The 26244-nt window shown below is 40.8% G+C and overlaps 1 protein-coding gene across 4 annotated transcripts in view; it reads right to left on the bottom strand.

The window, feature by feature from the left end:
* Nucleotides 1-6507: 6507 nt before the first annotated feature.
* PHTF2 (putative homeodomain transcription factor 2) overlaps nucleotides 6508-26244 on the bottom strand; it is a 143517-nt gene continuing 123780 nt past the window's right edge. For all 4 annotated transcript variants that reach the window (XM_075017208.1, XM_075017234.1, XM_075017224.1 and 1 more), the window contains 3 exons: nucleotides 20607-20702; nucleotides 11087-11212; nucleotides 6508-8881 (listed from right to left, as the gene is read on the bottom strand). In XM_075017208.1, coding sequence (XP_074873309.1) covers nucleotides 8861-8881; nucleotides 11087-11212; nucleotides 20607-20702 — 243 coding nt within the window. In that variant the 3' untranslated portion in view covers nucleotides 6508-8860. The remainder of the gene's footprint in view (nucleotides 8882-11086; nucleotides 11213-20606; nucleotides 20703-26244) is intronic.

The following is a 26244-nucleotide window of genomic DNA, read 5'->3' as shown; positions in this document are numbered from 1 at the left end:
TCCTAAATTAAAAAAAAATTGTAGTAGATCAAATAAGCTTCAAAGGAACAGCCAGTCCTTGTGAACAGACCCTGCAAGTAAATATGTACTTTATGTTAAAAAGAAGATCCCAACTACATCCTTTCTATATCAAAAAAGGCTATATTTGTATTAATCTCCTTTACGATGCAAATAAATTGGTAATTTATAACAGAAGAAGAGTCTTTCACCAAAATTTGAATTGAGGGGGGTCTCTTCTGAAGATTGGTTCAACCTCATTCTCAGCTTGGAAAAGAAGAGAAAACCCATCATGTCATTGTTCTCCCTAAAGGATCCCCAGATAATGACAGTGTGAGATATAGCATTGCTGACAGCACAGCTATAGCAGAGACCACAGGCTTTCCCATTATAAAACCCAATTTGCAGCAATTACGAACAGCATCCGATGAAACTTGACAAATTGTCAACTCAAGTGCAAGATTAGTTGCAATCATTTAAGTCCTCTGCAGTCAGAGAAGGGCAAATCAAAATATCAGGTCTTCATTTCTACATATGAGGGTTTTTTGGGAAGCACTTTTTTTTTTTTTTATGAAGTAGGATCACATATTGATCTCACTTACGCCTATGTTAATCGAATGTAAATAAGGTTACATCTTGCACATGTGTAACTGACACACAAAGGGGCAGATTTTTAACGATACTTAGGCCCTGGGAAGTTAGGCATCCAAATACCTTTAAAAACGTGGATCTAAATATTTAAATGACTATTTGTCAGAATGCTAGCAAAAAAGTTTCAAACAGGCTGCCGATTTTTTTCTTTGCCCTTGCCCATTGACTTCCACAGTTATCTTCTAAATTCTCACTGATGTTGTAAGTCTGGAGGTCAGATTCTGGTCACAATTACAATCTCTGACATTTTGCCCTCCTTTATAAATTAAATATCACCTTGGATACCCTCTGTGTTGAAATCATCAAATTTATAACTCTGGCAGAAAGAGCCATACACAACCTTGTACGAAAGGATTCAGTTCCACAGACAAAACAATAAACAGCAAACTGTATATTTTAGTTGTCCCTGGAAAAAGGAGAGACTTGGGGAAGAAAACTGTAAAACTGATTCAGGTTTTGGTGTAAAACCTTGGGATAGGTTTGAGTGTTATCATTAAGAACTAATGCATGAAGGATGTTCTGATATCAAGGACTAATCTGCCTAGTATGTCCGGATACGGTTATGGTTACCATGAAGGTGGTCTCTGATAGGAGATACAGGCTGAAAAGAATCCAAGAGGGAGTCTCATCACACATTAACAATATATTGAGGCCTTGAGGAGGGGGCACCCAGACAGAGGAAATATCAGGTTGCAGAGCCTTAACAAATACAGCAAATGCCAGATGAGTGAAAATGAGCAGACTGATTGAGAGGGTGGTGAGTGCAGCTAACTTTACCCTCTGGGGACTACTGGAGAGGCCTGATTGTTTCAGGAAGAGCACGCAGTTCAAAATAGCAGATTTTGGGGCATCTATGGATATCAGGTAGGGTGACCATCTGTCTCATTTTAGCTGAGACCATCCCTTTGATTGGCTCCCTGGACAGTGTCCCAATTTAAAAAAAAAGCCAACAACAACCGGCTAATTCTCCTGTATGTTGCAAAGCAGGGACCTGAATTTTCACTGCTTTAAGCAGCCCGGGCTCTGTTTAAAGAGCCAGCTGGAGAGGTGGGTGAGCTCTTTAAACTGATTGTTTTAACAAACTATTGCCAGCAGGTGCTGGGATGTAGGGAGGATGGAGGAGGGGCAAGGTTGTCAGAAGCCAGAGTCCTGCTGCTGCATTCTGTGCTCATGCTGCCTGAGAAAGACAGGAGATGGCTATGTCTCAGATATCTCCCCCAACCCAAACACTGCTGGCCGGCAATACAATTGGGATGGGGGGACAGGGCCCTATGGCGGGGGATGGGGGGCAGCCACTGGAGGGAAAGGGGAGGCAGCTGCTGGGCAGTTGCACTTAGCTTGGTAGCCTACAGGCACTGCAAACAGGCCGGTCTCTGGAGTAAAAGGCAGCTGGGCCCAGGCCAGGGGTTGGATGGGGGATCCTGGGTTTGGCAGAGTCCTATGAAGGGTGGGAGACAGGAGGGACCAGAGACAGGAAGAAGGGGACAAGGAAGGTGAATCACGCAGGAGGGCTGGTAGGGTTGGATTAACTCTTCTGGAAGCCGGGGCTATTAGATTTTGTGGGGATCTGGGGTGAGCACAAAAATCATTGGTTCAGAACATGGCAAAGGGGTGTTCCAGGCTGGGGTGTGAGATGGAGTGAGGGTGCTCCAGCTGGAAGTACATGGTCTGAGGTACAGTCTGGGATGAAGGGCTGGGGGCAGCAGGAGGGAGGCCCAGGAGTTGGCGTGTGGGAGGAGGCTCAGCCTGGCCCACTGATGGATGTGGGGGCAAAGACGGCAAGTGCCCAGGACTCCAGGCAATTTAAAAAGGGTCTGGGAGCCACAGACCCTTTTAAATTGCTCAGACAGATGTGACAGGTGGAACCCTCTCTTTTGGAAGGCAACCCTACCCCCCGCTCCAGTCTTTCTGCCTGTGCCTTTCCTCAAAGGCCAAAGCCACAGCCCCTGACCCTCCGAGAAGAGACGGAAAAAGGTGAAGTGAGGCAAGGTAAGGGGAGAAAGAAGGTGGGAGTTGGGAGTTTGGCTGCCCCACTTTGCATAGGTGTTAATGGTTTAGAAGGGAAAGAATTTGTTTTACAACATAATTCTTTAGGAGTTTTGTAGCTATTGGAAACTGATCAATTTTTTTTAAATACTGTTACTTTACTAATTAATGCAGGGTAAATTAAAAACTGAAAGAACTTTACCCTAGATCCTATTTATTTGACTTTTCAATTGCAGGTGGATTTCCAAATAAGTGATTTCCATCAAGTTTGTTTGGGAATGGATAGTTGAACCAGAAGTCTGCAGCTCTTATCTTACTCTGGCCCTGCCCTGGGGAATGGGACAACTAGCTGGGTCAGAAATGCAAAGGGGTGGGTGGAAGGAAGGGGTGACATAGGCAGCAATAAGGGGGAAAAAACAGGTGCCATGTGGCCTGGGCATCTGTGGGTGGAGAGGGGCAGCTGGGCCCAGTGGTTAGGTGGGGGGCCAAGTCACTGTTTGGGAGAGAGAAACCCATGATGGGAGATTTCCATGGGAGACTGTGGGAAGTAACATCAGGGCAAGGGGTGAGGATTTCCAAGCCTTTCAGTGCTGTACTTCTAATGGGGGCTTACAAATTACAAGCTCTGAAAAGCCTGTTTACAGAGTGGAATATTAGAATGTAGGTCTGTTGCATACAGACTGGTGGCAGGTTGGAAGGTTTGGCAATGGGCTTAGCATAGTGTGTATGGCTATTAGAAGGTATGCTGTGCTGTACTGAATATCGTGCGATGTTGAAAGGTATCAGGTACGGAATTACATATTGTTTCGCTTTCAAAGCTAGGGGTATAATTTATCTTTTGTATATCCACTGATTCCAATGAAATTAACTTGGGGTGGGGGAGGAGCTGGCCTGGTAGGTTTCATTCTCTTTTTATACTGCTGCACCACCAGGCCAGAGTCCTCAACCATTGCTTCAGCTGGGCGGTTGAGACTTTGGGCCATGTACCTGAGTATGTCCTAATGGGCCTCAGTGTCTAGAAAGGGAGGGGACAGGGAGGTGCCCACATCACCTTGTCCGATGATAATAGGAAAATGTTTTAAGGGGAATTGGGTCTTCCTGTCCTTCAAGGTCCCTCCAAATTATCCATACCAGGTGGCTGGTCAGGGAGAGGTTCTGAGGATGGGGGAGTCAATGCCACTTGTCCTCCTTGGCGTCCATGGACAGCAGATGGGTTCTTGGGCCTAAGAGGTGGTGCTGGGTTTGCTGAAAATGCAAAGGATGGCACTCTAGCTCAAGTTTACACTGGAGGGTGGCCCTTGTCCTCAGCTATGGTGGTATGCCCATGGAGTCCAAAACGTACATTGCAACAGGGCTGCCATTGGGGTGGCTATGATGTTGCTAGTACTACTGGTGCAACAATTAGTTGGTGCCAGGATTGCTGCCGTGATCACCATCGGTACCAAGAGCTGCAAGAGATGAAAGACTCAGCATCCAAGTAAGATGTGAAGCCTGAACCTGACCATGTGAGGAGCTGAGCCAGGAGATGCCAGAATTGGTACTGAGGGGACTGATCATGTTGGCTCATTGTTGAGGGCTTTCCACAGTGCCAAGGTACGGCTCATGCCGCAGTGAGCCCCAGTGCTGGAGCAGCTGGAGGAGGCATACAGCTTGCTGCAAGCAGTGATGGGGGGAAGGTGTAATCGCTGACACTGTCGTTAGCAGCAGCAGCACAGATGCAAGTGTCAATGTCACTGCCAACAGTGCTGCAGACAACAGGGTCAACTGTGTCTCAAGAGCAGCCAGTGCTGTGAGTTCAAAGTCCCGAGTGACACTGAACGTGTCTGGTGTGGACAGAAGGTCCAAGTCCTCTACCATCACAGGCACCAGGAAGACCACTGAGAACGGACTTAATGACCCCCCACAAGGAGTTAGAAGAAAACCGTGCTGGAACAGATAGGTTCCATCTAGGAAGGCTTGTGTGGTGTGTACTGCCACTGGTGCCTTGCTGGATCTCCTGAGAGGAGAATGTCCCTGCTCAGTATTCTTTCGCTATGGCACCAGGGAGTGAGACCAGTGCTGAGTAGATGCCCCAGTCTGATGTATAATGGAATGGTGCTGATGGCTCTTCTGGATGCTGTACTGAAGCCTCCCACACAGAAGGCCAGCACTTTGCACACCACTGGAGTTGATGCCTCTTTGTGAGATTGCAGCTGGAGTGCGGACTCCATGAGGAGAAGCTTTAAACCACTGATATCTCTCAATTTGTGGCTTGCACCCTCTGCAGATGCTGCACTTGTGTTGCAACTGACCCTCTCCTAGGCAGCTGAGACAAGCAGCATGTGGATCTCACCTGAGCATATGCTTGCCACACTTAGAACATTGTTTGAAGCCCTGGGACTGCTGTCCCAAGAGCATAATCAGAAGGAGAAATTCCTCCAAACTACCCACCATAGAAACAAGCAGCAACACCTCAAAACTCTGAAGTAGTATACACGGGAGGGACTAACGACTTGAAGAGCACGAGGTCAACAGCACCAATGACTGTCACTAGCAAAAAAAAAGGAACTGAGCCAGCAGGGATCAATATATGCTGCTATAGAGGAGTCACTCCAGGGGATTCCACACCCAATGGGTACCATTAGAGAAGAACCCTCCAATGGCCGCGAACGCAGTGTGTGCATGCACACACACATGCACACACTACAGTGCAAACGAGCAAATCACTCAAAGTAGTATCTTTACTTCTAGAAATTGGAATGTAGAGAAGCAAATGCACACTGCCCAAATTCCATCTCGCAGTCAGGGGAGACCTGAAGGAACTAATTGGCAGGTGGACCTGCTCTGTGCTGTATGTCCTTGAGGCACAATGATATGCAATAATGCTGCCCAAATGGGCACTACTGCCACAAAGAATGTCATTTTATACACATGTAGTACACATGCACTCAAAGTGGGATCCATGTAGACAAATAACTCAGAGAAGAGTTACGGTTGTGGGCACTCAATGCTGCCAATTAGTGAAATGAATCAAATAAGAGATAAGATTCATTATGCCTGGAATCTACATTTCCAACTGTAAAGCTCTTTTTCAGTAAAATCAGCCTTTCTGCCTGAGCAAAAACTACTGAATACATTTTTCACAAATCACGTCAAATTTTTAACCTGACTTTTCACTTTAGCTCACTTTTCCTAAGGAGGAACCTCCTGCATCCAAGAGAACGGTGGTTCTCAAAGTGTGGTTCATGGACTGCTAGTGTTCCACAATCATCTTCAGCTGGGCCACAGGCTTGGGACCTTTCCCTCCCTGTCCCTGCAGCAGGAAGTCTGTTCTTCATCTCCAGCCCTGCACCCATGGGCTGGGTCTACACTTGCCCCCAACTTTGAGGGGGGCATGGTAATCATCACGGTGATGGGCGATTACTAATGAAGTGCTGCGGTGAATGCCAGCACTTTGAAGTTTGAAACTTCAAAGTTGCCGCGAGGGAGAATTAGCCTAATAAAGTGCTGCATGTTCACCGCAGCACCTCATTAGTAATCTCCATCACCCTGATGATTACCATGCCCCTTTCAAAGTTGGGGGCAAGTGTAGACAAGCCCCTTATGTTTTTATGCTCTAGTAGACCAATATGAATAATTGTGTATTTAAGGTTTTTACAGGTAAGCAAATGCATATTGTTACTGTGGGTGGCTGGCTGGTGCTCCACGGAAAGATTTACATTTAGTGGTGTGGGCTGCAGGACAAAATGTTTGAGAAACACTGCACTAGAATAAGGGTTATCAGATACTTAAGAGCATCACAAATCTGCATTCAGGTTTAAGTAAGCAAATAAAGTCAACAGAGATTTGGTGGAAGTTACAAGAGAAACAGAACACTAGACACTTTTATGCCACCCGCCACAGAATGCTTTATTCCAAGCCTTGTTACACTCTTAGTTACAAAACGTGGCAAAAAACGTTAACAAACAAGATCTGCCATATTTCTAATTACCTCTATATTTGAACTGGCTTTTCCGTATTTAGGGATGTAGACCATTTCTCATTTTATTTTCTTGCTTTATTGATAAATCTAATGACAGCAATTTACATGTGTCTGGATTTACAGTGAACCCCACCTCCTTTTACAAACTCTTATTGCATTCTCCCCATGCTCCCACTGTTAGTGCAACAATCCAGCATATGGCCAGTTGCTGAGGTATATGTATTTAGAAATTAATTTCTGTTTTCAACCCAAACTGTTTTATTGAAAACAGTATATTCAACACAATTTCTCAAAATACTTCTATTCTGAAATAAAATTTTATCGTGACAGGCTGTAAAAAACAAAAGCCTCATCCTTTACCCCTACACAATTCTCACTGTTCTCTTCCTCCATCCCATTTAAAATATATTCTGTGCAAAATCATGTTCTGTGTAGGTATGTGCCATGTTTTGAGAAAAAAGCTTTATAAAATATATTTAATTCCTAAAAACAAGTCCAACATCAGACAACATAGAGGAAGAAGAAACAGATCAGATGCAACCAAATTTATCACATGACATACTAAGTGTAACATGTTCTTAAAGCTCCAGTAATACATTCCTTCAAAAATCAGAATGCACTTTGGTCATTATTCAAGACTAGAACATAGGCAAATAAAATATAAAATGCTTGTTTGTGTTGCTTCATACATAAAAAATTTATACCACACAAGCTTAAGATACTTCACCTCAACTATTTAATGACTGAGGATTAGTAAATATAATGTGACGTATGATGGATTTTTTTCATAGTATGTCTTCCACTCTTTTCCAGACAGAAGCAGATGAGTTTTGGAATTCTGATAAATATATTCCCCTAAAAGTAAAATGTTTAAGGATACTCAAAAATTAGGTTGGCCCTTCTATTACATTCTGTAAGCAGGGTGTTATGTTTAAGCACAAACAAATTAGTAACTCTGAAGGGATGAATTTTTAGGTTTGCCATATTCAAAAACTCTGATACTCTAAGGAATTAATGAGTCACAACTGAGCTAATCTAAAATGTAAATCCAAAAATAAATCTATCAAAATCATACTATTTAAGAAGGGCCAGGGCTTAGACTGGAGACTTGGCAACCTAAATAAAAGCACTGAGAAGGAGCTTGTGATACTAAAATTAGCAGCATTTTAAAAAATTGTCTTAACTACAACACCATTGTATCATAGCTTTAGTTAACAGACATTGCAAATTACATTTTTATAATTGCAAGAGGTATAGGTATGCTAATGCCATTCACGCGAATAAGAGTTACATTGCTTAGAAATGTTTCACTTTTTTAAACAACTGTTCTTAAAGTTAAGTGTGGTATAAATGGCATATACTACAGGGCACCATGGGAGAGGATCTGTCCTGTTCTTGAGCAAATATAAGTTACTGTCTTCCATTAACTTTTTCACTAATAAGTGAAGTTCAAATACTCAGCTTGGAAAAATAATATATTGTTCCATAGTCCACCATAATATACTGCCTTTACTATATATAAAGGTCCTAATTAAAAGTAACAATAAAAAGTGCACATATTGAGCATGCACAGATCTGTGCAAACAGCCCAGTGTTTCAAATAAATACAAGTTAATTTTATCAAAATATCTTACAGCATGTTAAATATCTACAATTATTGCTCTAATAAAAGTGTTATCAAAGAGCACTTGTTGACCTGCTTTGTAATACCTTAATATTCAAGAGTGTTTAAGCTGAAGTTTCATCAGTTTAGATCCTGAACTCACTCAAAAATTGTAAAAAAACAGCTTGGTTCTAGTGGTAACATAAAATATTTCCACTACCTGTTGCTGTACTGTCAGTACTTTAAGTTATTGGTATATGTCTCGTTTCTACTGTAAAATCTACAGATATGTTTACCCATGAATTCTGAAATATAAAAGTTTAGCATTGGTGTTAACTTTCATAAAAGATTCAGTGAGCTAGTGCAACCAATAACCAGGATCTGAAGTAGTTGGATATCAATCTTCCAACCCTTTCAATATTTAAGCATACCAATACTTGAAAATAAACTATAAATGCCAGCTAAAACACAAAAAAACCCATGAGATGATAAAATAAATATGAAGATTGCACAAGACAATCAGATGTAAACGCTTCAGTTTTCCAAACTACATCCTTGAAGATGCCATAGCTTCTGCAGCACACGAAGTGCTGCTCTGAGGCAGTTTAGCCAATCAATGCATTTTACAAGAATACCATGCTACATCTTCTCTTTGTGTATTGTCATGATTTGATCTTCCAGAGCTGAAAAAGTGAAAGCAACAATTAGTATTAATTTCTGAATGAATTTGCACTAGAACATTAAATTACAGTACATCTTTTATTTCATTTGAAAACATACTGTTGTGTCCAAAGTGTACCGAACCATTGTGGCAATCATTTACCTATTAAAAAAACACAAATTGACTAATATCAAAACAAAAAAGCAGTCAAGTAGCACTTTAAAGACTAACAAAATATTAGGTGAGCTTTCATGGGACAGACCCATTTCTTCAGACCATAGCCATTCCAGAACAGACTCAATATTTAAGGCATAGAGAACCAAAACAGTAATCAAAGTTGACAAATCAGAAAAAAAAATGATCAAGGTGAGCAAATCAGAGAGCAGAGGAGTGGGGGGAGTCAAGAATTAGATTAAGACAAGTATGCCAAAGAGCCCCTATAATGTCCCAGAAAATTTGCATCCCGGTTCAAACCACGTGTTAATGTGTCGAATTTGAATATGAAAGAGTTCAGCAGTTTCTTTTTCCAAAGCAGACTGAAAATTCTTTTTCAATAAGACACAAACTCTTCAGTCATTAACAGAATGGCCCACTCCCTTAAAATGTAGACTAACTGGTTTGCGGATCAGGAATGTTTTGGTGTCTGTTTTACACCCATTAACTTTTTGTCTGAGAGAGTTTGAAGTCTATCCAATATACAAAGCATCTGGGCATTGTTGGCACATGATGGCATATATGATGTTAGCTGAGGAACATGAAAATGTGCCCGTGATTCTGTGAATAACCTGGTTAGGTCCAGTGATGGTATCACCAAAATAAATATGTGGACAAAACTGGCAGCAGGCTTTGTTTCAAGGAAAAGTCCCAGGACTGGTATTCCTGCGGTACAGACTGTGGCTATAGGTTAGAATCCTCATAAGGTTGGGAGGTTGTCTGTTGGCGAAAACAGGCATGTCACCTAGGGCCTTCTGGAGTGAGGCATCCTGATTAAGGATAGGTTGTAGGTCTTTAATAATTCGTTGCAGTGGTTTGAGTTGGGAGCTGTAGGTGATGACCAGTCGTGTTGTGTTCTTGGCTTTTTGGGCCTAAGTAGCCCAAAAAGGAGTACTGGTCTCTGGGTATTCATCTGGCTCTGTCGATTTGTTTTTTTATTTCTCCTGGTGGGTAACTGAAGTTTATAAATATTTGGCAGAGATCTTGTAGTTTCTGGCCTCTGGAGTGGGCCATTCTGTTAATGACTTAAGAGTCTGCATTTTATTGAAGAAGAATTTTCAGTCTGCTTTGGAAAGAGAAACTGCTGAACTCTCTCATATTCAAATTCGACACATTATCACGTGGTTTGAACCGGGATGCAAATTTTCTGGGACATTATAGGGGCTCTTTGGCATACTTGACTTAATCTAATACTTGACTCCCCCAACTCCTCTGCTCTCTGATTTGCTCACCTTGATAATTTTTTTCTGATTTGTCAGCCTTGATTACTGTTTTTGGTACTCTATGCCTTAAATATTGAGTGTGTTCTGGTATGGCTATGGTCTGAAGAAGTGGGTCTGTCCCACAAAAGCTCACCTAATAAATTATTTCATTAGTCTTCAAAGTGCTACTTGACTGCTTTTTTGTTTTGATAGTATATAGATTAGCACGGCTCCCTGTCTGTTACTATTCAACAAACTGAGTAATCTGATACTATTTCAAGCATTTGTAACTGATATTCTCTTATCTCCTGAATCTGGAAATTAAAACATCCATGCAGTTCAAATTTCAGAGAGTGATAAATGATAAGTTCCTTTCTTAAATCATCATGGAGTAACGTGGTATGCAGTATGACAAAGTGATCATACATCATACTGTGACATCACACATATCATGGGGGCAAGGAGTAATATGCACAGTTTCTGTAGCACTCAAATAACTGCAAACAAGCCAGTAGGACGAAATCAGTGGCCAGGAGGCAGAACTAATTTCGTACATGAGGGGGACACCTTGTAAGATTAAATAAATGAACTCAGCCCCATACAGACGCATATTCGATAAATAAGGGCCCAAATGTGGAAGAGAAATGTGAAAAAAACTTTCTGGTGGACTGTGTGTTCTAAGAACAAAATGAAGATCACCTATTTATGGCATGTTAAATGTGATTAAATTATTTTCAAACAATATTCATGGTGCGCACACAATTGTGACACTTGTGTGTTCTGGATCAATACATGGTATGGGAATTGATCACCTTTAGATTAAATCCAAGCAAGTCGCTGATAACACCTGACACAGCAGACAGGATGACAACTTGGGTGATGTTATAAAGGAGTGGATTCATTGTAAGGCCATATAACCTGAAGGGGCTGTCCAATTCCTACCAATGAAAATATATTTACATAATTAAAATGCAGACATTACACAAAAGCAATTTTTCATGTCAGAAAATATGGAACTAATACCTCTATGATCACATTATCGAGATTTGTGATATGTAATTCTGAATGCCTTTGAGGCTGTAAAACGGCCACAGGTTTGACAAAAAAGACAAAATATGTTAAGAAAAATGGCTTACAGATCCTATTACTGCACTAGGATGGGCAATCAACTGATTTAATTGACCATTCTGTTGCTGGCACAGTGGATGTGCTTGAGAAGGATCTTGAAGTTCCTGCTCTATATCCAACAAATACTGGGAAAACTGAAGATTACACTTCCATAAGAAAGAAGGTGCTGTGCAGTGAGACGGGTTAGAATTTAAGGGCTGAGCTGAATAGTAGGGCAAGTTAAAGGCCTCAGTCATTTGAGACTGGCTGATGTATTTTAAAGTAATCTTAGAGAGGGTTTTAAAAATGTTCTGATGTCTCCTCACTTCTGCTGTAAAGACAAAAAGAAAGCTACTAATCACATAAGCTGAAATATACCAATTCTAAGCAATAATATATAACACATTAAGCTCTCAGCAAAAGAAAAAAGTTATCTACTATGCCAAAGGGTTAATACTTAGCATTAGTATCACAAAGACATTAATTCAATTTGTTACGCAAAGAACATCTCTCCAGGGGAAAACTCTCCAGTATAGAAAGAAACCAGATTCAAGAACTCACTTAAAAATACGACGAAAAACACAAACAAATGCAGAGTAAACATTCATAATACTGAAGTGATTACCTTGCTCACTACTGAACAAAGGTTTTATGTGAATGGTGTTATCTGACACTTTGTATAGTGCCAAATTATTTTGTGCCAGGTATTTTAAAAAAAACATTGCTATTGTTTTATCCTTGACTCCCAATTTTCTGTTTCAGTTGCTTACATTTGTCCAAAAGAGCTGTTGATAATTATAAAGTAAGGTCTTACAGATCGCATCTCATGTTGATACTTATGTCTTATTTGTTAGTACTGTGTCACAGTCATTCCTAGAGGACCAGCTAAGACTTCAGCTACATTCTGGTAGGTGCGATACACACACATTGTAAAGAAGCAAAGAATAAAGGCCAAGATGGGTTTAAAATCTAAATAGAGAGGCAAAGAGTGGGAGAAAGGCAAAATTACTGTTCCCCATTGTGCAATTTACACAAAGTCTAAAATAGCAAAAAATGTGTATATACATTTGTTTCTGATCACATTTTTTGCACTAACTTGCTAAACTGCACAATTCAGTAACACACAATTGATTTTAAAGTCAGTGCACAGTAAGGGTGTGTCTACACGGGCACGAATCTTCGAAATAGCCATGCTAATGGCCACTTCGAAGATTACTAATGAGGCGCTGAACTGAATATTCAGTGCCTCATTAGCATTAGGATGCTTCTGGCCGCGGCACTTCGAAAGCGCCACTTTTGAAAGTGCGCAGCTCGGCGCGGCTACACGGGGGTCCTTTTCGAAAGGACCCTGCACCTTTTGAAATTCCCTTATCCCGATCACTGATCACTTTCAAAGCACCGCGGCCGGAAGTGTCCTAATGCTAATGAGGTGCTGAATATTCAATTCAGCGCCTCATTAGTAATCTTTGAAATGGCCCTTAGTATGGCTATTTTGAAGATTTGTGCCATGTAGACACACCGTTATTGTGCACTGACTTTAAAATCAATTGTGTGTTACTGAATTGTGCAGTTTAGCAAGTTAGTGCAAAAAATGTGATCAGAAACAAATGTATATACACAACATTTTTTTGCTACTTTAGACTTTGCGTAAATTGCACAATGGGGAACAGTAATTTTTCCTTTCTCCCACTCTTCGCCTCTATTTATTTATCACTGATCAGAATAAGGAGATTTCGAAAGGTGCAGGTCCTTACGAAAAGGACCCCTGTGTAGCCGCGCCGCGCCGAGCGCTTTTGAAGCACCACGGCTAGAAGCGTCCTAATGCTAATGAGGCGCTGAATATTCGAGTCAGTGCCTCATTAGTAATCTTCAAAATATGGCTATTTCGAAGATTTGTGCCCATGTAGACACAGCCTAAAGGTTCTACTATATTATTGTGTATCAGAGAAATATCTAAGATGAGATCACCTGCTCTCATCTGTTAAACTGATATACTCTGAATACCCTTCTTCAGTTACTGTGGAAGATATACCCATTTGCTTCTGGAAGCAAAAATATGCAAATTTATTTCCCCAAGTACCAGATCTTGATCTTTGAGAGTCACTTTGGCACCCAATCATCTGGAGAATGCTTCCAGTGCTAGGAAACATAGGCAAGGATCCTAAGAAAAAAATAAAGACAGAAGTATGTTCCATAGTGGCAGAAAGCCACACCATAAGAAACCCAATTAGCAGATGAGACTAAATTGGTCTGTTCTCAGAGCAGCTGCCTCACAACTGGGATACAACTTCTGAGGAAAGACCAAACAGTGAAGTCAGAGAAAGAATGAAGAGAGAGGAAAAACCCTCCAAATAAATGGCAACTTTTTAATAATCAATATTCTGAATTTTGTTCAATGGCAGTATCTTTAAAAAAACAAACAGAAATATTCTGCACTCAAACAAGGTGCTTAAAGAGGTTTTCACATCAGCTTTGTAATACTTGGTGAATGAATGGAGGCCCAGTTTTTGGATTTTAAGATCTTTTCATGAGATTCTGTACAAAAAGTTGCCAAGTGGGATAAGTGCAGTAATTGAAGTTCTTCGGGATGGCTGTGCCTGTGGGTACTCCACCTAAGTACTCTAGCCCTGCTGTACTTTTAATCAGAGCATTACAGTGATAGTGTCCTCAGTGGGCTGTGCATGTGGGGCAGCTGGAATGCACTAAATGAAGCAGCTACTGCGTGTGCACAGCTCACTGACCCCTGACCCGTCCAGTCCTCCTCTGCAGGGAAAAGAGAATTCTGAAGCAAAGGGGAGGAAGGGTGGGTGGTGAAGCATCCACCGGGACAATCAACTTGAAGAACCACAGTTACTGCACAAGGTGAGTAACTCTCACTTCAAGGAGTGTGCCTGTGGGAGCTCCACCTAGCAGCAGTATTCATGGCTGGTAGCGGGAAATTCAATTGGTGTAAATGTTAAGTACCTATATTGGGACATTTTTAAGAAATGTTGCGGAAGCAGCCATTGCTATGGTGGAGTGGGCCCATTCAGTTGATGGGGATCTCTGCAAATATTGCATGCTTGGCAAATGCATCCTGATACCCACTTGGATAGTCTTTGCTTGCATGTGTGTGTGCCCCTGGACCTCTCCATAAAGGACACAAAGTCTGTTTTCTGAAAAGGCTTTGTTCTTTGCAGGTAAAGTGCCATTTCCCTGTGGACAACTACAGTGAGCATGAATGCCTCTCTGTGATGTGAATGACATTTAGAGAAAAACATAGATAAGTAAATAAGTTACAGTGGAAGGAGGTAGGTATTTTGGGAGGAATTTAGGATGTGGGCGAAGTATGATCCTGTCTTTGTGGAATACAGTGTATGGGGGGTAAAGGGGGTCCATCATGAGGACTCCCAGTTTTCCAACCCTACGTGAGGAAGTGATAGCTATTAAGAATGCCACTTTCACAGATGAAGGAGTGAACACATAGCCACAGGCTCAAACAGTTTCCTTGTTAGAGTTGTCAATTCAAGATTCAATTGCCAGGCTGGCATAGGGAGTTTGTTCAGTGGGTACATATTTTGCAAATCTCTTATAAAGTGCACTACAGCAGGATGTGTCAAAAGGGAGTATTGTTCTATAGTGGAATGAAGGGCTAGAATTTTGACCCACTGCACCTTTAGAGAACTGAGGGATAGCGTATTCTTTAGTTGTAAGAAATAATGTAGTACACGTAGAACGTCTACTCAAACAGGAGAGATCCGTTGGTTATTACACCACGTGGCAAAGGATTGCCATTTTTGTAAATCTGTCTTTCTTGTTGATTGTCTGGGGTAGTTGAGAAGTATTTCCTGAACCAGAGCCAAACGTTGCTTCAAGTGGCATCAGCCAGCGATGAGCTATGCCCTGAGCTGAAGGTTGTCCACATTGGGATTATGAGGCTTCTGGCAGTCATGGATTAGGAGATAGGAAACCTGGAGTGAAGTGCCAAGGAAATACCAGTGACATATGGAGCAAATAGGGAAACCACGTATGTCCTTGCCAGTTCAGTGCTATCAGAATTACTTTGGCTCTGTTGTATTTTATCTTGAGGATTGCTCGCTCAAATAAAGGTAGGGGTCGAAAGGCACAGAGCAGGTGTGCATCTCGCTTTACAGTAAATGCACTCGACAAGGCCTTCGACAAGAATGCATTTGACAAGGCCTGCATGTGTCCCAGACCTGCCATGGAGCAAAACTCAGGCATTTGCTGTTGTCACTGGTCACGAATAGGTCTATACTGGGGTATCTCTAGTGTTTGAGTACAGGTTTCAGTATACTTGATTTGATTTCCCATTCATAATTCTGAGTGAATTGTTTGCTGAGATTATGCAGGACTACGTTGGTTTTGCGGTACCATAATACCTAGATGGCGCTCCCTCCACGTCACTCACCGATGAAGCACCACAAATTTCAGAAGGATACATTTTTTGAACTTAGTACTACAAAACTCTTAAAGCCATGTTGGCACAGCCATGCTGACACAGCTAAAGACTATAGCTTTAGATACTTTTGGACCTTTATGCAAAGCATAGTTACTCAACTTCTGGAACAGGATCTTTTAATTAAAGGAGAATTTAAGAGCCTTGACCATGCTAGATCAATACTGTTCAAGTGAAATGGTTTATGGTGAAAAGGGGAAAAAAAAAATCAACTTCTTGGTTTAGATGCAGCGAAGCTTTTCCAAGTGATTCATATGAAGCCTTCAATGAATGCATAAAGTACCAAATTGGAACTCCATTTACCTTCTGGGTCTGAGATATTTGACTGCCTTTGAGGAAATGTGAGGCATAAGAATGAACTGCTTGTCAAATGCTAATGATGTACAGCCAACTGAAGTTCCTCCTCCATATAGGAGAGCCTCTAGAAAAAACCTGATGGAGGCCTGATGAGGATGAAAGACAACCTCAAAACTGTTAAATGAATGACCTTGGTTCTGAAGAAGCATGGGTCCTAATGCAGAAGGATCAAAGAGGTGGGGAGGCCATAGCTCAGAGACTCACGTGAAAGAATGAGGAACAAGGATCTCTGGAGCCCAAGAGAAGGACAATAACATTATCTTCATGCTGGATTTTCCTGATTACTCAAGAGCAGAAGCTGGGGAGTTCAGGCAAGAAAGGTGTCATTCAGAGATCTGAGCAGCTAAAATGTAAACATGTCCATTCTCCACACCTGGGAACCAATTTTTTTTCTTCTATAAAGTTATCAGACATGCCTGGTTGGAATAACTGCTTGGTGAGCAGGTAGGCAAGCAGGTTCATTTGATGGAGATTTTTAACTGTGAGGGTTATAAACCACTGAAACAAACTACTAAGGGAAGTGCTAGATTTTCCACAGTTCCCTTTGCCTGTGAGAGGCCATTCCTGTGGATGGTCAACATCAGCAAAATGTCTCTTGGCCTGCCAGTGGATTACCCTGATGGACTGGATGTAGGCCATAGGTTGCCCCACATGGCTCTAGTCTGCACAGAACAACTTACCTACTATATGTTTAGACCTGAAGAGAGCTTTGTGTAAGTTCAAAAGCTTGTCTCTCTCACCAACAGGATTAGGTCTAATGAAAAATGATTATCTCGACAGTGTAGCTATTTAGAATATTACAAACACTATGTGAGCTGGGTACTTGAAAAGTAGACCTGGCACATGGTGTTGGATTTAAGAGACTCTCAGACTGCTCAGTCAAATCTTCCAGATGCATCTGATCCTGAACAAAAAAAAGAGCTTATCTTCCAGCTGATTATGGATCTGTAAGTTGGCAAATGAGGATAATCCCTGGAGGTAAATCAGGGCAGATTAGAAAAAATATTTGGTTAGGAGATCACCCAAAAAGTAAAGGATACTTCCCTTCCTTAGGGCAGCAGATAGTTACAAGCTGGAAAAACACATCAGGAGCTGACAATAAAACAAGTGGAGGAGCTGAAAGAGAGGTATCTGAGCCTTTATCTATCATCCTTGGAAAATCATGGGAGACAGGAGAGATACCAGAAGACCGGAAAAGGGCCAATATAGTGCCCATCTATAAAAAGAGAAATAAGAATAACCCAGGAAACTACAGGCCAGTCAGCTTAACTTCAGTGCCAAGGAAGATAATGGAGCAGGTAATTAAAGAAATCATCTGCAGGCACTAGGAAGGTGGTAAGGTGATAGGGATCAGCCAGCATGGATTTGTAAAGAACAAATCATGTCAAACTAATCTGATAGCTTTCTTTGATAGGATAACGAGCCTTGTGGATAGGGGAGAAGCGGTAGATGTGGTATACCTAGACTTTAGTAGAGCATTTGATACTGTCTCGCATGATATTCTTATCAAAAAACTAGGCAAATATAATTGAGATGAGGCTACTATAAGGTGGGTGCATAACTGGCTGGATAACCATACCCAGAGAGCAGTTCTTAATGGCTCTCAATCCTGCTGGAAAAGTATAACAAGTGGGGTTCCTTAGGGGTCTGTGTTAGGACCGGTTCTGTTCAATATCTTCATCAATGATTTAGATATTGGCATAGAAAGTATGCTTATTAAGTTTGCAGATGATACCAAGCTGGGAGTGGTTGCAACTGCTTTGGAGGATAGGGTCATAATTCAAAATGATCTGGATAAATTGGAGAAATGGTCTGAAGTAAACAGGATGAAGTTTAATAAGGACAAATGCAAAGTGCTCCACTTGGGAAGGAACAAACAGTTTCACACATACAGAATGGGGAGAGACTGTCTAGGAAGGAGTATGGCAGAAAGGGATCTAGGGGTTATAGTGGACCACAAGCTAAATATGAGTCAACAGTGTGATGCTGTTGCAAAAAAAGCAAACATGATTTTGGGATGCATTAATGGGTGTGTTGTGAACAAGACACGTGAAGTCATTCTTCTGCTCTACTCTGCGCTGGTTAGGCCTCAGCTGGAGTATTGTGTCCAGTTCTGGGCACCACAGTTCAAGAAAGATGTGCAGAAATTAGAGAGGGTCCAGAAAAGAGTGACAAGAATGATTAAAGGGCTAGAGAATGTGACCTATGAAGAAAGGCTGAAAGAATTGGGCTTGTTCAGTTTGGAAAAGAGAAGATTGAGGGGAGACATGATAGCGGTTTTCAGGTATCTAAAAGGGTGTCATAAGGAGGAGGGAGAAAACTTGTTCTCCTTGGCCTCTGAGGATAAAGCAAGAGGCAATGGACTTAAACTGCAGCAAGGGAGATTTAGGTTGGACATTAGGAAAAAGTTCTTAACTATCAGGGTGGTCAAACAGTGGAATAAATTGCCAAGGGAGGTTGTGGAATCTCCATCGCTAGAGATATGTAAGAACAGGTTAGATAGATGTCCATCAGGGATGGTTTAGACAGTACCTGGTCCTGCCATTGGGGTAGGGGGCTGGACTCCATGGCCTCTTGAGGTCCCTTCCAGTCCTAGTGTTCTATGATTCTATGATTCCATGAAGAGGAATGTACAGATCCTAGAAGATCCTGATCACAACTGAAGTATTCTAACTAGTAATTAATCAGGTGAATGCACACATACAGGTGTGCCTTTGAGATCCACTGAATGCTGAAAATCCTGAGAGGTGATCTTTTGGATCAGAAACACTAAGTCTTCCATCCTGATTATGGATTTCTGGACAAAGAAGAGATCTAAATTGTGAAAATATCATCCATTTTTAATCAGATAAACAAAAGTATACCATAGCCCTTATTTCTAGAGATGTGAAAGCCTCTTTTCAAGAGTGAAAGCAAGAGGATTCTAATTTTTTCCTTCTCCAGACTGAGTAGTCTAAACATTTTCTTTAAACTTGAAAGGTTTTATTGGTATAATAGTGATTACCTAACTTAGAACAGGAAATAGGTAGAATCAGTTCTCTCTCTCTCTCTCTCAAACAGGTAGAAACTTTTAATCACACATACTGCAATATGTTTAATTCAGTGATGTTCTTTGTTGTAGTGACCAGCACCTCAAACAGTTTCTTGCCATTGAATAGTGTATGGATTTAGATTTGGTACTTGCATTCCAATACTACCAGGTTGTGTTCTACAGTTACAGCTATAGAGACTCAAATTACTCTGGTGAGTCGTCAAAACTAGTCTGATAAACCAGAATTTCTAAGATCTCGAAAAAAAAAAAAAGAAAAACAAAATTCTGCCCCCAAAAGCAAGTGGGAAGACTTACTCCAGTAGCAGTCTCACTCTTCACAGAGAAGAAGTCCATGAGAATAATAATGAATGAGGTGCAATAGAATACCAGGCTTCTACAGAAGATTCTGGTGAATGATTTCCTAACCACACTCAGACGTGAACACTTCCACACATTCAATCATAATCCATTCACCAGTTGACAAAAGTATAATATTTCCAAAACACTCCCCAGGATGGTTTCATGATAACTATTTTATACCTATATTGTGAGTTCATATGTAAAAAAATTTAACTTTACGCACAGGCATAGTCTTATTTATTCATATTTCATTTATGATTCGATTGTTTAGAATTTAGACTGGATGAAATCTCTGCAACTGGCACAGAAATGAACAGGGCTACAATTTTTTTTTTTTACACTTCTCTCACTTATACTTACATACTCAAGAATCTTGTCATATAAGTTTAATTTTAAACAGCAATTAATCAACAAGCAGGGATTATCTTTTACGGAGGAATATGAATGTTACAGTAACTGACTACTTAGCACGTTATATGGAGCTGAGATAAACAATGCAAGCTTCCAGATCCTGCCTCCTTTGTCCAGTACATTGCCTATCCCAAATGCTCCCCCACTATACTCTCAATGTGTTGTTTACAAAGCAAAACTAAACAATTTTAGTCTATTTGCAATCCACAGTGATGACAGAACAAAACAGTGTAAAGCATATGAGAGCAAGTGTCATGGTGACAACACAGACTATTATGGAGGTGAGTTTAAAGCGGAAGGGTAGATAAAGCATCCTACAGAAATGTTACAGGGTCACCACATTGCTCTATGGCAAACACAGACCACCAGCCTCTGGGGACATGGGTGGGGTGCCCCACAGTGAGGCACACTGGATGGCAGCTCCACAGCCTCCTGATGAGGGGGTGTGGAGGACTGGGGCTTTGTGACCTCACAACAGAGGAGTGCCAGGCACCATTCCATGGCAGAGCTCACCAGCAGTGGGAGCTGCCTGCTGGCAGTGGGGGCTGCTGCCTCAAGAAAGTCATTGTTTACCATGTGTAATACTGTAGTATACCATATTCATTCTTACCTTAAGGAGTTTAGTAGCAAGTTTTAAAACATTATTTACTAGTGTCAGTTCCTCCTTCTTATTAGGCTTCTTCTCCATTTTCAAATATAGATTTATCTGTTCAAATAAAATACTGATTTAACATCTCAGCTGAGTTAGCAAGAATGCATTTAAAACAACTATTACCAAGATAAATCGGTAATACTAAAGGAAACAACTTTTTTCAGAGTGGGTTTAAGGACAAATGATTGTGTAATTATTACTATAAAAAGACTTATTTTATGATGTAACAAAATAATTGTGACTCTCTCATTAAGACACTAATTGACTCTCATTTCATACATCCACAAATTTGGTTGGAAAGAAACAGCAATAAAAGCTTCTTAAAGTACAGGAGACTCTCTGGAGTCTTAATATTCTGGCAAAATTCTCTAGGTGATTATCAAATACGCCAATGACAAACTCCTTATTGATGCACAAAAACAACACACTGACAAGTTCCATGATCTTGTGAGATATTTCTGAACACATCATTGTCCTGAAAAGTATAGCTAAAGCTTATAATTTACCTCCTTGTTCCAGGTCTTCCAGAAAATATGAAACAAAACCAACTTCTGTTGGTCTTCAACACCCAAAATTTGAAAAAGATCACTTGGTTTAAGCAATAAAAAATGTATTAAAAAAAAAAAAATCACACCCTAACTTTTTACACCTTGGATGTAGAATAAAATGAGCAATTTAAAGACAGACTTCAGACAGGGAAGTTCACTGAAGCCAAGTAGCAAAGGAAAAAAAATAATTAAAACAATCTAAACTGCTGTTAATGTAAGATGAGAGTCAAACATGAGGAATGACCTAGTACTCGCTACTAGCATCCACACAGTGAAAAATAACTTCCTATTCAATGCTATTGATTTCACTTCTAAAAAGAAGGAAATTCCGTTTGCTCGGATATTAAAAAAAAAAAAAGTGGAGAGAACTTACTATAAAATGATGTTAAACTTGTAATTGACAATCAGCCCACTTAAAGTGCATTCTGATGTTACATCTAGGACTGATTCAAGGAATATTCTCTGTTCTTAAAGTGCGAATAATTCTGAAACCAAAACCATCTCTAAAACAGAAATGAAGGGAGCTTGCTATATTTAGTATACAAAATTGTATTCAGAAAGTAATAACTAAAGGTCATTGAGAAGGCACAAAGATCCTTTGGCAATGAACAACATTGTGGACAGTTCACTAAAAATAAGAAGGGCTGATTCCCAAGCTTTTCCCATAACAGTATATGGAGCTCTCAGGGGGACCAAGAGTATTTACATACGAATGTTAAAATATGCCCTGAGCACAAAGTGGACTTTGATCAAAGCATAGCACACACTTTATATAACAAGGCAGTAGATAGAGGCACTTTACTTTCAAAAACAATTCAAGGAGGTTTGTGAAGAACTTGACAGGTTACAAACTCATAACACTAATGTCAACATGTCAGTGTCTTGACTGAACTAAAAATAAAAAAATACTGGAAACTACCCAAGGTCAAACTAAAAACTCAAACTAGGGAACCTTTATTTCTCCAACATGATCAATGCTAAACCCAGAATAAGAAGAATCAGTGGAAACTTAGTTTGTGGAAGGCAAATGTAAGCTCCATCTTATTCACATAGCACTGAAACCTGAAGGTCCAGATTTCTCAAAATATATGTTTGGTGAAGGAGTCAGTGTCACTGTTTGTTGTATCACAATTTTGTTAATTTTTGAAATATGCATGATTTGTCCCATTCACTAATCAGCCAACTTTGTTTTAGCACATATGAATTGGTTTAGTCAAAGCTACATAATATACAACATGCTCAGAAGTTAGCTAATTGTGCAAGATGGCTACTTAACTTACAGTAACAGGTGTCTGAGATGTACATTTAAATATATTTCAATCTTGGTCCTTAGCAGTGAGATCAGAGCATTTTTGGCCAGCAATGCCTGTTGGTCCAGGCCTGTGCTCTAGCTACCCCACACCAAGGCATAAAGGAAATGGGAGGGCCAACTGCATCTCAGGCTAGCTCTACACTAGGGTACAAAGTCTGATAAGCAATTGTAGCTACGCCATTAGTGTAGCTAGAATTGACATATCAGAATTGACTTTCTTATCTGGTTGAGACTGGGGCTCTTCAGGCTCACACCAACATCCCTTACTCCGTGCAATAGTGTGGAATACAAAGGTCGACAGCTGAGCCCAGAGAGATCAATTTTGCTGCATCTTAATACCTTTAGTTCCTTTGCTAACCAGAATGTACATGACTACAGAATCTTATAGAGGACATAAGTTAGAGATAATACATATCAAAGAACATCAGTTACTATAAGGTAAGTAGTTGCCTTTCTTTGCATGACTGTCTACACGTATTACTCTGGAACAATTGCCTCCCTGCTAGAGGGTGAGTCAAGAGAGTCTTAACCAAGTGGGGACTGAAAAACTGCCTTACCAGAGCAAGCACCAGCTCAGGAAGTCTTCCTCTTAGCAAAATATTTCATACTTTTTCTACAACTTTTGGAGATAGGGACCTTTTTAAAATGAAGGCACAGGTGCTACCCAAGCTCAAGCAAAGTGAGCTTTTATGTGAAGAAGGAGATCAAGCTTAGTTATTTGGTGACATAGTCCAATACATTCTGAAATGCATCTGGATAACCTCTTGCAAGAAGATGCTTTCCCTTTTACTCTTTAAATATAGACGTTAAACAATATCAAAGACACTAAATTGTTTGGTTATATGTTAATAAAAATAAAATATTCTCAAAGTGACAAAACCAGCATGAGGTTTGGAAAACAAAAAAACTGCAAATGAATGTTTTGATTAATATGAAAGTCAGAAACCACTTTAAGAAGGAATTTCTGATTAGGTCTAAATCAAACCTAATCTCTATGAAAAATAATGTAACTAGTTTTGGTAAATAGATAGGTAGATATAATGGGCACAAACCCCAATGTTTTCACTGAAAAATGATGTAATAAACTCAGCAGCCCTCCTAATGTATCAAAGTCCCATGTGGGGAAGGGATTCCCCTAGACTGCATGAGACTATGTACACTGAGCCCTTTAAAAAGCTAAAACCCATAACGGTGTGAAAGTACTTTTTGATTTTGAATTATAAGACGTTAAAGCTGCTAGATTCACTTATCTCTACAACAGTGAAAGTCCAGATGATTTAACTAAAGCAGATAGCCTAAATGAATGGACAGACTGTTAGAAAAGGTGAAACGTTCTTGTAAGCAAATAGTGAACCTTTCCATATGTCGTAAGTGGATGCTTTAGAATCCTTTCTGCTATGAAAATACTGAGTATAACCCTGGAGCAAGACTTCTCTTCATCTGTTAAGCATCTGTTAAGCACTAAGCATCCAAGCTGGAAGGTGCAGAATCTTCCTGTTGTCTTGAAACATCAAATTTGACTGTAATAGCAATGTAACTAGAATCTAAACTGACAGCATCAGCAGGCCTGGAAACAAAAATTGCCTGGTCCAATTGGCTGTGGCATCTTCGGATGTTCTCAAAATATGCAAACTGAAGTGGATAGGAAGGTACATGTATACTCGCATCAAGGTCATGGTATTAGGAGGCCACCTGATATACACCCAACTCTGACTCCTTTTCAAGAAAAAGTTGCATTTTTGTTCAGTTGTTGCTAACAAGTCTATGATACCCATAGTTTTGGAAAGTGTGCAGATTGAGTTCTCTTTGAGTACTTGTAGATGGATCAAAAATACCTGCTCAGTTTAAGTATGAGCGTTCATTGGTTTTGTTAGATGGTTAGCAGTGATAGATGCTATATGTCTGATACATCATTCACGTAGCTGGATTACTTCCCAATACAGAAAAGACCCCTCACTACCTGCCTGTTTAAATAAAACATTTCAGCATTATTTTCTGTCATCACTTGAATTGACTTCTCTTGCTCTGAGCTCCAAAGAGATTGAACTTTTGGTCACAGGCCTTGAGTCTGACGACTCAAACGTTGTCCCCATCCTAGAGCAGAAGTAACCCTTCCAGCATATCTCTATGAAGTTGTATTGGAGCATAAACTGATTTCAGCCAGTCCTGAATACAATGAAGGTTAAATCTGGCATAAAAAGCGATGAATATGCATGACACATTGTGCCTCAGAAGTCAGTCATGACCTTATTGTTTTACAAAGGCTGCTTTGCACTTGGGCAACAACTCAAACTGTTGTCTCAAATTTGGATTGATATTGAAGTGGAATCCAGAAGACTACCTATGAATTTTATTTTGTTGCCGTGAAGTCAGATTTTCCTTGTTTCCTGCAAGCCCCCAATTGTAGCACAGATATAGAATGTAACAAATGCTAAATGAAACTTGCTGAGGAGTTATCTTGAATCAGCCAGTCAATCACCAATGTTAGGATAAACCTGAATGTTCTGCTTTCTGAGGGCTGGGCAGGGAGGGAGACATAAGGTAATTTAAATTAACCCAGTTATGTTAGTATACACACTACAGCCTTTCTCCCACTGATGTAAGTGCCCTACTGCACTGACTTAACTCCACCTCCACAACAGGCATAAAGACTTAGGACAGTATACTTAGCACAACACAATGTCTGTGTAGACCTACATCCCTTATATTGGCTCTCTTGTCAGCTTCATGACAGGAGTTGTGAAATTGACAAGGAAGCTCCTGCCACCTGGAGAGCTAGGTGGCTTGGACTCACCTCCTGGCTGGTAGCTTGGACAAACAAAGGAAGCTTGAGACACTACTCTCTAGTAGGAGCGAGGCAGGGTGGGGGGAGGGGGACAGAGGGGGCAAAACTGGAGCAGTAGACCCTCTTCCCTGGTGGCAAGAAGCCCCTAATCACCTGCCACAACTCCTGGTGGGCAACAGGGGAATGGATGGGGAGAAGCTCCTAGCTGCTTCTCCCAGCTCTATGCAGGGATTGAGGGTGCTAAGAAGCCCGAGGCAGTTTCTACCAGCTCCCAGCTAGGAACAGACAAGGGAGAAGACCTGGGCAGCTCTCCCTAGCTCCTGGCAGTGAACAGATAGGGGAGAATCTCCAGGCAGTTAACCCATTTCTGGAGGTAAATGGGGGCGCAGGGGGACAGGACTCAGATCCAGGAGCCTGTGGAGCAGCTAGGCTTCTGGCAGAAAACTAAATTTTGAGCTGAGATGTCACTCTGAGGTGAGCAGAAGTGTTCCTGGTGAGGACGTACACCACTGATGCAAAGAAGATAATGTGGACATGCACCACAGCAGTATTTACTGCACTGGCTATGAATCCACCTAGTGTAAATTGACTTAGGTTTGTAGTGTAGACATACCCTGAAAAATGCTTCCACTGTTGCCAGAAATTTGTAAACACCACAGAGGCTGCTGACAGGACAAAGAGAAAATCTCTGTACTGGAAATGCTGCACATCCAGCTATGAACTGCAATATTTCCTATGTGCAGAAAGGTTGAAAATATGCATCATGGAGGTATAGAGCTGTACATCAATATTGTAGGTCTACAGACACGACTGAGAAATTATATCCTCCTAGATCCAGAATGGCTTTCCAATGTCCTATGTTGATTACCAGGAAAAAATGAGAACTCTGAATTGAAAGACTTCTATTATTACATAAATTGTTGTAGAATCCTCCAGAAGGATGGGGAGAGT

The sequence above is a fragment of the Carettochelys insculpta genome, chromosome 1 (genome assembly GCF_033958435.1).
Source record: "Carettochelys insculpta isolate YL-2023 chromosome 1, ASM3395843v1, whole genome shotgun sequence".
In the NCBI taxonomy this organism is placed as follows: domain Eukaryota; kingdom Metazoa; phylum Chordata; order Testudines; family Carettochelyidae; genus Carettochelys; species Carettochelys insculpta.
This window is presented reverse-complemented; position numbering and strand designations above follow the sequence as displayed.